The sequence below is a fragment of the Genypterus blacodes genome, unplaced genomic scaffold (genome assembly GCF_046128005.1).
Source record: "Genypterus blacodes isolate CSIRO-AG114 ecotype Tasmania unplaced genomic scaffold, CSIRO-AGI_Gbla_v1 ptg000048l_1, whole genome shotgun sequence".
Classification (NCBI taxonomy): Eukaryota; Metazoa; Chordata; class Actinopteri; order Ophidiiformes; family Ophidiidae; genus Genypterus; species Genypterus blacodes.
The window spans coordinates 3,240,001-3,253,442 of NW_027466861.1; the positions used below are offsets into that span (position 1 = coordinate 3,240,001).

The 13,442-nt window shown below is 47.1% G+C and overlaps 3 protein-coding genes across 4 annotated transcripts in view; 1 reads left to right on the forward strand and 2 right to left on the reverse strand.

Annotated features, from left to right (window-relative positions):
* LOC143000503 (hyccin-like) overlaps window positions 1-6,057 on the reverse strand; it is a 14,921-nt gene extending 8,864 nt beyond the window's left edge. Inside the window, exon 1 of the mRNA XM_076149845.1 lies at window positions 5,882-6,057. The gene's annotated coding sequence lies outside the window, so the exon portion shown is untranslated. The remainder of the gene's footprint in view (window positions 1-5,881) is intronic.
* A 608-nt stretch (window positions 6,058-6,665) lies between these two features.
* LOC143000455 (uncharacterized) lies at window positions 6,666-9,176 on the reverse strand. 2 transcript variants are annotated; one of them, XM_076149775.1, is made up of 4 exons: window positions 9,018-9,176; window positions 8,353-8,440; window positions 7,921-8,142; window positions 6,666-7,799 (listed from the first exon to the last, which is right to left on the reverse strand). In XM_076149775.1, the coding sequence occupies exons 1-4, from the start codon at window positions 9,069-9,071 to the stop codon at window positions 7,402-7,404; spliced, it is 762 nt and encodes a 253-aa protein (XP_076005890.1). In that variant the 5' UTR covers window positions 9,072-9,176; the 3' UTR covers window positions 6,666-7,401. The 2 variants fall into 2 exon arrangements, with proteins under 2 accessions (XP_076005890.1, XP_076005891.1); XM_076149776.1 differs by having other exon boundaries at window positions 8,362-8,440; window positions 9,018-9,175.
* A 331-nt stretch (window positions 9,177-9,507) lies between these two features.
* On the forward strand, window positions 9,508-13,326 carry klhl7 (kelch-like family member 7). Its single transcript, XM_076149774.1, has 12 exons — window positions 9,508-9,923; window positions 10,071-10,173; window positions 10,409-10,502; window positions 10,619-10,743; window positions 10,831-11,006; window positions 11,097-11,271; window positions 11,356-11,498; window positions 11,627-11,867; window positions 12,041-12,242; window positions 12,354-12,451; window positions 12,550-12,733; window positions 12,905-13,326. Exons 1-12 carry the CDS (start codon window positions 9,795-9,797, stop codon window positions 13,077-13,079), a joined length of 1,845 nt encoding a protein of 614 aa, XP_076005889.1. The 5' UTR covers window positions 9,508-9,794; the 3' UTR covers window positions 13,080-13,326.
* The last annotated feature ends 116 nt before the right edge of the window (window positions 13,327-13,442 follow it).

A 13,442-nucleotide genomic window follows, 5' to 3' on the forward strand; every position in this document is an offset into this window, starting at 1 on the left:
TCTATTGGTTTCCGTCTGACACGGACGTCCCGCCGTTACGTAAGAGGACGTTTTAGGCACCAATTGAGCGAAAGAGAGGGGAGAGTGTGTGCATTATATTAATTATAGGAATGTGGCTTATACATCATCTCATATTAGTTAAATCAAATGAATAATCCATGATCATTATAGTGCTCCAATCTGCTCCACACACGGCTCCAGGCTTCCAAGTCGCAGGAATTTCACTTTCCAAAATTGTAGCACCTCCTACACAGACACTGACTGGGTAACAGACACACACACACACACACACACACACACACACACACACACACACACACACACACACACACACACACACACACACACACACACACACACACACACACACACACACACACACACACACACACACACACACACACACACACACACACACACACACACACACACACACACACACACACACACAAGCCTTTCACACAGCTGGATCCTGGGCTGCATGATGACAGAATATCTGCTTGATACTGAATTGGACATGCTAGTGGCAGGCACATGTCAACGTGACGCGTGTGGCTTATTTAGCCGCTTCCTCTCCATCTTTGCCTCCTCGTCTCTGCTTCATGATCCATCTGTCACGTATCCAAAGCCTATATTTTGTACGATGCACAGTCGCCCGGTCCTCCCCTGCTTGACAGGTGTCTATTTATGGAGCGTACCGACGACGAGGAACGACAGGTGGGAGGGTCATCAGTGAGTCACGTAATGGGGACGGATTATAAAGCACAGCCTCCATTTAGAAAAATGAGTCCTTTGTGGCTTTTGGTCGTTCTGTCCTTTCCGTGCTTGGGAGGATAACAAGCGGGGGAAACGGTCTGTAAAGCAAGAGTGTGCCTTTTAATGGAAGGCTCTCTGTGATTACACTCTGGGGGGGCGAGGACAAGTTCTCCTTTTCCTCCGCGCCGGTGTCTGGATGAGGCATCTGTATCCAGAGAGAGCTGCCTGCAGACCCAAAGCAGCATCCGCCTGCTACACTTCCTGTTCCTGTGATAATATTTACCTCCTACCTCAGAAGAACCGGGCGAAGACGCGAGAACAATACAACACGGCCAAGGCAGCAGCAGCGGACGGATACTGCGGTTTAAAGTTAATTTACGAGGACGGAATGTAGTGAAATGTATTAGTTTAGTGTACAGAGTGATTGGAGTTGTGACAGAATAATGGTGGACGATGTCACCGGCCTTAATGCTCTTCCCCTCCAAAGAGCAGCAGTGATGAGCTCTCAGTGTGAAGCCGCAGTTAATCTATAACAACACATATTGTTGTGAACAGGCACAGAGGTAAAGCCCTGATTCCTGTGTTTTTCAGCTCCTTTGAGACTTGGAGGGTGCAAATGAGCTGTGGAGAGAAAACAGGAGATTATTCACCCGGGGCGTTCTAATTATGTTGTTTAGGGAGATGTTGGTGTCATTACAGCTTCCATATCTACGTTATTACCGTGATTAAGTCAGAAAGCGCGACGGCACCGGTGATGAAGACCTGATGAACTTCTTCTGTTGGGCTCAACCCCCACACAAGCGCGCGCGCGCACGCACGCACACACACACACACACACACGCACACACACACACACACACACACACACACACACACACACACACACACACACACACACACACACACACACACACACACACACACACACACACACACACACACACACACACACACACACACACACACACACACACACACACACACACACACACACACACACACACACACACACACACACACACACACACACACAAAACAAGTGTGAGCTCGGCCAAACAGGCTCAACGAGCAAAAGGAAAAACCCTGAGAATGAGGAGATGTGTAATGAACGATGCAGGAGAGGAACACAAAGACGCAGGAGCATGAATGGAGCGGCGATCAATGGCTAAGTGGACCTGAGGGGCAGCGTAACGCAGCGGCAGATGAGGAAAATAAGAGACGCATTTACCAACAGGAGAGCAGAGAGACGGTGCGGTCAATAGAAATGAAAAGAGTTCATTAGCTTTCCATCTGCACCGCCTCTGGCAAGCTCCCAGAGAAACTCCTGAGACAGGGGAAATACTGAGACACACACACAAACAAACACACACCTTGGCACACAGATCAGACTGCAATGTTTAGCAGCCGACATGTGGCTCACAGGGGTTTTACCCAGGATGCAACAGAGCGTGGTGGCAAATGTGCATATTTGTTCAGTTTGTGGTTGAACAAACCCGTTCCTGTGAGCGGGTGACGCTGACATCTTGTTCCCTCTGAATTCACACCCATCCCGCTCTCGCAACTCTCTCTCACACACACACACACACACACACACACACACACACACACACACACACACACACACACACACACACACACACACACACACACACACACACACACACACACACACACACACACACACACACACACACAGCTGGCAGTCTGAATGAGCTTATTCTATGACTCCGCCCCCTTTCAGACCACTTCTCAAACTCTTCCTTGTTGTGTGTGTGTGTGTGTGTGTGTGTGTGTGTGTGTGCGCACACAAGTACGAAACACAAGACGCCCACAGGCATCCAGCACAATTAGAAAACAACAAAAGGAGGTAGACAAGAGTTTGACACTAGTCCAGGTGTAAAGACAGAACACACACACACATCCCTACCCTTTACCTCACTTCCTATTACACACTCTTTGGCATCTTCCTTCTGCAATCAGGAAGTGAGTGGGCCAATAAGAATGAAGGCTTGAATAGACGGGGGAGAGAGAGAGAGGAGTGGGCGGCTGTGAGAACCGAGAGGCCACAGCTGCTTGTTCCTGTGCCACAAACCCATGCTGCCTCTAATAACAGCCACCTTAGATAGAGACGGAGAAATACATCAAATGAGCTGTGTGAGGCCTAAATTACACCAAATTACCCCCGCGCAGCACAGCCGCACGCCCGGGCCACTGTTAACTGCAGTAGAAACCACACACACACACACACACACACACACACACACACACACACACACACACACACACACACACACACACACACACACACACACACACACACACACACACACACACACACACACACACACACACACACACACACACACACACACACACACACACACACACACACAACTGACAGGACCTGTAGCAATTTGCCCCCCAGTCTACGTCTCCAAACTGGGCCAACTATAAACAACGAGCCCGGGCTGCAATAACAGGGCCTGTCTCACCTTCAGCGGTGCAAACAACCATCAAGAAACAATTTGAGGAGCTGTGGGGAGTACAAATAAAAAAGGCACAGACAGTTTTATATAACTGTGGCCTGTACAATGCCCCCAAGGCTCACAGAGCTCTGCGCCTGAACATAAATTTCAGACACTTCTTCAATCTGGCTGTCATTTTTGTATGGGGGGGTCTATAAGGGCCCCCCTGACAAAATGAGATACAGACTCCAAACCAACTCTGATATGTTCCTGTGGGCCTCAAAGGGCACTGGACCAAATTCGAGACCTCTAGCTTCAGACCCAGCCCCCAAACACACACACACACACACACACACACACACACACACACACACACACACACACACACACACACACACACACACACACACACACACACACACACACACACACACACACACACACACACACACACACACACACACACACACACACACACACACACACACACACACACACACACACACAATCTTTGTTTCCACTCATCTGTTTGATGCTGTCAGTTCTCTTTCTTCTTCATGTGCACCAACTCTGTGTTAGGGTAACCCTGCTGCATCATCTCCACCCACCTCTCTCTGCTCCCAGTTTGCCTTTAGTAGCTGGTTGCCGATAGATTTTTGGGTCTCTATCTAGGCTTCTCTCTCTAGGTCTCTCTCTCTCTCTCTCTCGCTTGTCTGAGCAGACATGACCGCAGGCTGTGGTTGGTGTGTGGTTTTTTGTTGCTCAGGGAGACCAATAGAGAGATCTGATGAGGAGAGATCCTCTTATGGTTGCCTACGCTCTCCTCTCCAGCGCCTCTAAGCCGGTGATGCATCTGTGTGTGTGCGTGTCCCCTTCTACCCCCTCCCCATCTTCCTTTAGCAAGTGTGCCTGAAGAGACCAATGATTAACATCAATGATTTTTCACTTCTAACTGTTATGTCTTCATTTCCCCAGGCTAACCTCCTCCTCTTCATCTTTCACTCTCCCTCTCGCAGCTACAGACATGAGTTCATAGATTTTCTCCGAAGCTAAAAGTACGTTTACTTACATCTACTAGCAAATAACATAAGCAGATATTACACTTTTGCTGGGATAATCTGTATTTCCCTCATACGGTTTTCATTGTGAAAATCTACTAACTAACTATTTTACGGACCAGTGAACGTGTGTGTGTGTGTGTGTGACCCCTGTTGATGATGGAGGACGACAGGAAACCCTGCACCGTCTTCCTCCTCCTCTGCCCCCCTGCCAGGCTTCACTGTCACAAAGCATCATGAGGCCTGAGACACCGGTGGCCATAGATGGATACATTAACAAGCTGTGTGTAATTTCATGCACACACGCACACGCACACACACATGCATTCACACTTCACACAAACAGTGCAACCATCCACCCAGCAAATCCATCTTGCTCAGGGGCACATCTTCTCCCAAATGACACAAACACACACATGCATACAAACAAAGCAAAGGACAAAGTAGGAACAGAGCCACGAGCTGGATCTTGTGTCAATAACAACGGGGCGTTAAAACAAGAGCGACAACCTTTGAGAAGGTCACAGCACAGAATCAACATTATTTAACTGTGGACGGCAGAATGGAACAGCAACTCATGGCACATCGGTCTAATATTAGGGCTGCCTAAGGGCTCTGCGGCAGAGCTCCACGGGAATCAACCTCTGACAGAAGAGCCCCCCTGGCTGTGGAGCAGAGGGGAGGGGAGGGGGGAGCTGCACCACACACAGCCATTAGAAAAATCCTAACGATGCGTTTTCTAACACACCAGGCCGGTTTGAAGAGGTCTGACAACCCGCCACACACACACACACACACACACACACACACACACACACACACACACACACACACACACACACACAGAGGGGGAGAGAGAGAGGGGGGTGGAGAGTGTGTGTGTGTACATGTGGAAGAGAGAGGGGAACATAGAGGATCTCCACCTGAGGAATCATAACAAGCCGTACCATGTGTGTGTGTCCGGTGAGAGAGAGAGACATATAGGATTTCCACCTAAGGAATCATAATAACAAGCCGTAACATGTGTGTGTGTGTGTGTGTTTGTGTCCGGAGAGTGAGAGAGAGAACCGACCCACCTGAGGAATTTGAAGCAGCGACACACACACACACACACACACACACACACACACACACAGCCCCAAACTCAGGCACAAAGTCTACTTCCCATTCCGCAGATGTGACTCACCCTCTAATCCCAGCAGAAGCTAAATTACTACAATGAACACAATGAAAACTCGCCACACTTAAATTCATTTTACCTCACTTAGTCGGGGTAACTTTAGCTCGTCACGACGCGCTTTGCTAACGGCTTTATTCACCAAACTGACATCTAGTGACCCCGCTCGGCTTTAAGCACTGCGAAATTCACTTTAACCACCGGCTCTTAGGCTAGCGTCGGCGTTTACACTCGGATAATTCGGTGTATTTCCTAACCCCTCGCCCTCACACACTCTCTCTCTCACACACACACACGCTCTCGCTCTCGCTCTCGGCTCGCTGAATGACTTCAGTCCGAGCTGTCACTCCGGTTTCTTACAGATTAGCTTGTTAGCAGTGTCGGCTAAACCGCGACGCTGAATTGGGAAGTTAGTGTTTACTTACTGGCATGCTATCTGTCAGGTTCCCGCTATCGCTGTCTTCGGTCGCTCAAACGAGACGAGTCAACGGTTTCAGGTCGCTACTCCATAGATCTCCTTAATAATTCAACAACATCACCTCCTTACATCTTCATTACTTTCTCCAATCAGACTACCTTGGACTACAAGGGGGCTCTACGACTGAGCGATGGGTGTCCCAGCCAATCAATAATCAGTATGAAATATAAAAGTCACGCCCTCGGGTACATCATCCAATCACATTAGCCGCTGGGTAGACCCTTCATAATTTCCACGATCATGCCTGGTTGTCGCGGCCGCTGCTCTTTGACAGCAGAGCACTCTGTCAAAAGATGCCAATATGAATCACATAAATAATTAATGTCGCGATAGAATTTGATTTTATTAAAAGATCATTGTTTGAGACGGTTTTAACTCTTTGCGTGTTGTTTAACCAGTTTAACCAGCCTCATATTTGATTAAAAGATTCGCATTTTGATTGCAATCTCAATCACGTGTACATTTGGGACAGTTTGGTCGAACTAATTTTACATTTTCTGGCACATATCCGATAATTCTTAACAGCAATATTGAATATATGCACATATCGATTGAAAGAAAGACTGCATTAATTTATTTATGTGGTGTTTTATTTCGAAAAGCTTTCCACTTGACAACACCTCTTTATACCCACCGCACCCTGCAGACTGCAAGACAATTAATGTGCAAAAAAAACAAAAAGTCTGTGTGATGAATAATGCATGGCGAGTTGACAATGACCTCAGGAACAATCAATTTTCCAAACATTTATTATCAAGTCGGCAGATGAACATGGGCTTCTCTTCTCCATTGTCCACACCTGGAACTCGCAGACTTTAATTACACTGAGAGCTGTGATTATGATACATGACGTGGCCTGTTTGATCGCTGACAAAGCATTTTTAACTTTTAAATTCAGTGCAGGTCACAACTACAATACAACAGCAAATAACACTATACTAGTGTGTCATTGTAACATAGTAATAAACAGTATACAGTATTTTGTTGTTTGGAATTATTATGTGCCGAGTGCTATCTAGTAAAAACAAAAGTGTGTAATTTCTTACAAATCTTTATGCTTTAGTAACATGTTTTTGTAATTCAGACAATATCTATTAATATAGACCTTATTTCTGAGCATGAACAACAATCTGAGTAGAACAAGTGATGGAGTACAAAACAGAGGATGCAGTGCCCCCTAGTGTCTGCTTGTTAAACTACATTACGATCATTGGCAGACGCTTTTATCCAAAGCGACTTACATTACATTACCACCCTTCGCAGAGGGGGGATCAATTTAGGGTTCGGTGAAACAGAAGCTCTACCCACTGAGCTGCTGCCTCCCCTAATAACTGAGATTTCACATAGGCGTCATACTTCACATGTGAGTATCTGCTGTATAAGGTAGGAATGATCAGTGTACAGGCACTTTGATATATACTTGTATGTGTGTGTGTGTGTGTGTGTGTGTGTGTGGAAGGGGGGGGACTACATTTGCACCCCTGCTATCGTTGCAGCCTCAGTGAAGACTTCTCCGGCCTGCTGTCTGTATGTCAGTGACAACTCCTTTGCCCTCCTCACTTCCTTCATGTTCTCCTTCAGGTTCTCATCCAGTCTCCGCTGCTCCTGGTAGGTCCCTGTAGCCTCCTTCACTTGCTCAGCCATTCGTTCCTCGCTACGGAGAAGCCACCCTATCATCTCCTGAAGTTTAGTTCCGACTGAGATGGTGGCCTTGACGCTCTGGGACGCAGCCTTTAGTTCTTCCTGAGCCAATTGCAGGCGCCGTGGCAAAGGGTTTTCGTCCGTTTCGGTCCCTGACTCCAAGGGAACCACAGAGAGGGTGAAGCCGTAGCCCTTCATCTGTAGGGAGACCCTGTATTCAGCATCTGGAGGTGGAGAGAAGAACAAAGGAAATAGAGTTATTGAGGCATGCCATGAGGCTTACATTCCCTGTATTGTCTGGCACTATGGTGGTTTGGAAGCAAATGAGGCGTGTGTGTGTCTCACGGTGCTCCTCTCTGATCTTCCTCACACATTCAGCAAAAGCCAATGTGCCATCAGGGCTGCAGCCACAGCTCTGTCGCAGGTCGCTGAAGTGTTGGACCATTGCCTCATAGCTCCCATGCTGCTCATTGAAGGTTTCTGCCACATCATAAAGTCTCTGGTCCAACTCTGACACACCCACACGCCTCATCACCAGTCTGCCTCTCCGACCCACAGCCTCTGCACCTGGATGGGAAGAAAGAGCAAGAAAAACACAAAGCAGTGGTGACAATTTAACCAATAATGTTAGAAAATATGTGGTTTGTGAGCGCATGTAGTTTTGAGATCCATTAAGTCAGTTTTATAGATGCAGAATAAGCATTTGTGCTTTCCCAGCAGTTATACTGGACCATTTACTGCTTGAAAATGAATGAGTAAGCATGTCACATGGGAGACCTGGTGTACCAGATTGTGCTGTCCATGTCTGCCTGACTGATTCAGCTGAGGCCGATTCAGATGGACTGGGCTGCAGGAGAGGCCGTCTCTGAAAAAGACATTAAAGAAGAAAGAAATCTTCCAGAGATCTACACCACAACATTGCCCCTTATTGGCAGTGACCCTCATTATTACAGTGTCATAAATCTAACCATCCATTCTTTCCAATCAACACAAAAGAAAATTCACAGCGACATCATATGGTATAATCTAATGTTCCATTCTGAGGACGAAAGGCGCTGAAAGGAAAGAAAAACAGTACATGAACTGAATAATAAAAAAGTACTAAACACTCATCTTTATTTGAAACCAAAATAATAACTGAAGAAAAGTTGTGGATCCTTTTATAACTTGATCATTTAAACACTTAAATCAGATACTTTTAGTTCGTTCTTCAAGTTGTTCATTTGGGTCTGAAGGTGACATTACTGACATTAATGGATAACGTATTTAATGCTTATTTAACGTCAAATACAGATTATTCTCCTCTCGTGAATACTAGTTTGTCATTATTATTCCCCCCAAACCCTACTTTAACAGAACCGTGATTAAGTTCCTCACCTGGTTTTCGGAAGTGAAACCACTTACTACAATCACATATAAGTGTAAACAGAACAAACTCATACCTCATCGGCGGTGTTGTCGCTAAAGGAGCAGCAACAGCAGAGAAAACGAAGCATTTTTGGCGGATCTAGTTAGTGTTAATTTGTTTTCAGGTCAATTAATTCTCACAATGCCTCCCTGGTCGCATTCCACATGACGTCAGAGTCATGCGGACTGTCAAACTTTTCTTCCTGGTTTGTTATGCTGTTTTATCACCGCGTAGATATGAGTGGTGTTGACAGGTACACCTACAGGTGAGCAGTGCGAAAGGTAAAGTCCGTCTGTCGCCATTAAGTCAATACACTGGCTGTTGTTCCCTATAATGTAAATGACAAAATAAATCCGGTAACTATGACAGATTATTTTCACTTAACACCACTAAAACATTTATGAGGAATTCTGCTGAAGAAAAACAAACTAGTTCCGCAATGCTGCAAAGACTTTACAACTACAAGGGGTAATTCAACATATCTGCCGGTAGGGGCGATGTGGAGCATAACTACCCGGAACATACGGCACAGAAGAAAAACACAGAACCCACAACTGTAGCTTATTACTGTAAACCAAGGATTTACCTTTTAAGTGTTAACAATTCAACAACACCCAGGAAGCTCAACTAAAGAGCTCGCTATCCACGAGCTTTTAAAAACAAGGTGCAGATCAAGTGGCGACGTGTTATTTTCTAAAACCACAACAAGCTGCTGGTGCTCGCTAGCAAACTGCAAGTTGAACAGAAGAAACAACAACAAAGGCTTCGGCTGAGCGCAGTGGGTGGAGAGGAAGCGGAACATCAGCTCGGCATGACTGGGATAGCCTCTCCAGAGAAGGCTGCAAGCTCCAAGAAGAAGAGCGAGAGGAAGTGTGCGAACAAAGAGGAGTACAGACAGCTGTCCAGCATCATGGCGAGCATGAACAGCCTGAGGAAACTGGTGTGTGTGTGTGATTGTACAGTGTGAGATTACAGAATCAGATCATAACAGTGCATAGCGTGTCCATAACATCTGCTTAACAAATGCATTCTACATGTATGTGGCTCACGTATTTTCTGTGTGTGTGTTCATCCATTCCTTCCTCAGGGAACCCTGTGTGATGTGATCCTGGTGATCCAGGGGAAACACTTCCCTGCCCACAGAGTTGTTCTGGCTGCTGCAAGCCAATTCTTCAGCCTCATGTTCACCAGTAAGTGCACAAGCACACACACATACACACACTTGCACACACAGCATGAAGGGGTTCGGATCGAGCTCAGACCTGGTTTCCTCCGTTTTCCTCCCACCTCCAAACACACACAGCTTTGCCTGTATGTGTGAACGGGAGAGTAGTGGAGATTATTTGAGATTGTGACACTGAACAGGATGAGCGAGTATAGAGGACAGATGGATGAAGCCCGTTTCTTTCTCTCTCTCTCTCACAGCCAGCATGATGGAGTCGACGTCGCATGAGGTGGAGCTGAGAAACGCCGAACCTGAGATCATTGAACTGTTGATAGAATTTATATACACAGCTCGGTAAGAATCACAGGAAAGGAATAGTTCTAACTGTTACTGTAACTTCTATCATCTTATAAAGAGACAGAAAACATTAGATCCTAAATATTCTGGGTATATATGTGTGTGTGTGTCAGGATATCGGTGAACAGCACTAATGTCCAGTCGTTGCTGGATGCAGCCAACCAGTACCAGATTGAGCCGGTGAAGAAGATGTGTGTGGAGTACCTGAAAGGACAGATCGATGCTACAAATTGTCTCGGTGAGAGCAAGAATCAGTTTGTGGGACGTGTCTGTGTCTTGTGTCCTTTTGGTTTCACTGATCCTTGTCCGTCCCGCCTTTCTGCAGGTATCTCAGACCTGGCAGAGCGGATGGTCTGTCCAGAGCTGAAAGCAGCAGCTGAGGACTTTGTGGAGCTCCACTTCACTGAAGTCTACAAACTGGATGAGTTCCTGCAGCTGGATGTCACACAGCTCACGTATCTGCTGCATCAGGACAAACTCACCGTCCGTGCAGAGGCGCAGGTAAACACACCCACAGCACCATGACAGATTTGAAATACTATGGTGAAGGAAAGATAACTTACACATTTGCTGTTGTGTGTGTGTGTGTAGATTTATGATGCTGCAGTGCGCTGGCTGAAGTACGACGTGTGTAACAGACAGCAGTACTTGGCAGAGGCGTTGGGATGTGTCCGCTTCCCACTTGTCTCCAAAACCTTCCTGTCCAAGACGGTGCAGGCTGAGCCGCTCATCCAGGACAGCCCCAAGTGCCTCAAGATGGTCATGAGTGAGTGGCGAGACACACACACACACACATAAACATACCATGGAACAACACACAGCTGAAAACAAGCTTGTGTTTTGGTTCCAGGTGGGATGTGTCACCACCTGCTGTCCCTGGAGGACCGGGAGGACCTGGGAGAGAGTAGCCGGCCGCGCCGCAAGAAGCACGACTACCGCATCGCACTTTTCGGAGGCTCCCAGCCACAATCCTGCCGTTACTTCAATCCAAAGGTACCAAGCTGCACACTTACACACACAGACATACAGTACACACACGCACACGATAATATTCCAATAATAACTCAACACATATCCAGGGATTAAAAAACAATTAAGTACCAGTCTGTTCCTCGGTGTAGGACTCCAGCTGGACGGACATCCGCTGCCCCTTTGAGAAACGGCGGGATGCCACAGCTGTCTTCTGGGACAACGTGGTCTACATCCTGGGGGGCTCGCAGCTCTTCCCCATCAAACGTATGGACTGCTACAACGTCCTGAAGGACAGCTGGTACTCCAAGCTGGGTCCACCGACGCCCCGGGATAGCCTGGCCGCCTGCGCCTCTCAGGGGAAGATCTATACGTCGGGAGGGTCAGAAGTGGGTGAGCATGGGGATGAGGGGAAGGTGGACTTGCCGTCTATTGAATTAACTTATGTTGGTGTATTATAAGTACAATATATATGCATGTGCAATTTAGAAACACAGTGGAAATGAAAGCGACCTGGAAGAGCATTTAGTCATGGTTGTGTGTGTTCCCTCTGTGTTTGTCTGCAGGCAGCTCAGCCCTGGACCTTTTTGAATGTTACGACACCCGGACGGAGTCGTGGCACGTGAAGACGAGCATGCTGCTGGCCCGGTGCAGCCACGGCACGGTGGAAGCCAACGGGCTCATCTACGTCTGCGGGGGGACGGTGGGCAACAACGTCTCGGGGAGGGTCCTCAACAACTGCGAGGTGTACGACCCCAGCACACAAAAGTAAGTCGCACGCCAAGACAGATCCGAACAGATGAAGCCACACGACGCATTTGTTTTTCTACAAATCTCCTCCCTGTCCTCATGTCTATCTCTGTCTCCTTCTTCATGCAGATGGAGGGAACTGTGTGCGATGAGAGAGTCGAGGAAGAACCTTGGGCTGGTGGTGGTCAATAACAGGATCTATGCTGTTGGAGGGCAAGGGGCGCTGGGTACGAATATTAACTACAAGAAGAAGCTGATACAAGCTTACGGTCGTGTCCACAATATACAAGTATTTCTACTTTAATCATACCTGTTCTTTTCCCAGGTGGACTGGATTCGGTGGAGTACTACGACATCGCCACCAACGAGTGGAGCGGCACCTCTCCGATGCCGTGGCGAGGCGTGACGGTGAAGTGTGCGGCGGTGGGCGATGTCATCTATGTGCTGGCAGGGTTCCAAGGGGTGGGGCGCCTGGGACACATCCTGGAGTACCACACCGACACTGACAGGTCGGTTTGGAAGCTTCTTTGTTAGGGTGCATGCGATGTAATTCAATTCTAGTTACACTCTGGTTCCCGCTACTACATAAACAAAATGAAATGTCCTGTCCTTGTTTTTAAATCTGCCTGTTTTCCTGTTTCATGCTCTCTGAAAAATCACTTTTCCCTGTTTGTTTTCAGGTGGGTGACTTGCAACAAGGTGCGAGCATTCGCCGTCACCAGCTGCCTGATCTGCGTCGTGGACACGTGTGGAGTCAACGAGGACGAGGACATGGAGCTCATAGACTCGCAGCAACACAGCGCAGCCATCGCCCCCGTCGCCCCCTCGCCTGCCTCTACCTCAGCTACCTTGTAGGAGAAGAGGAGGAAGAGTGAGCGTATAATAAGCTGTGGCATTTAGCAGCTTCGTTCGAGGAAGTAATGATCCTGGCATTTAACCAGTGCCGGCATCATAGCTCCACAGTTTTAAGTGCCAATATAAGACTTTCCACATTTTAAAAGCAAATAGTTTTTAAGATTTATTAAGGGAATATTTGAAATTAAAGTCATACTGACAAACACAGTCTGAGAAATCTTACATACTCTTACTTTGTCAGGCTTATTTATTTAAAAGTGAATTATTTTGTTGATGTTTTTGTTTGTGAGTTACATAAATAATGCCGTTACACAGTTATGAGTGTTGTAAATATTGTATTCGGGGGCCATTTGTATTTGTATT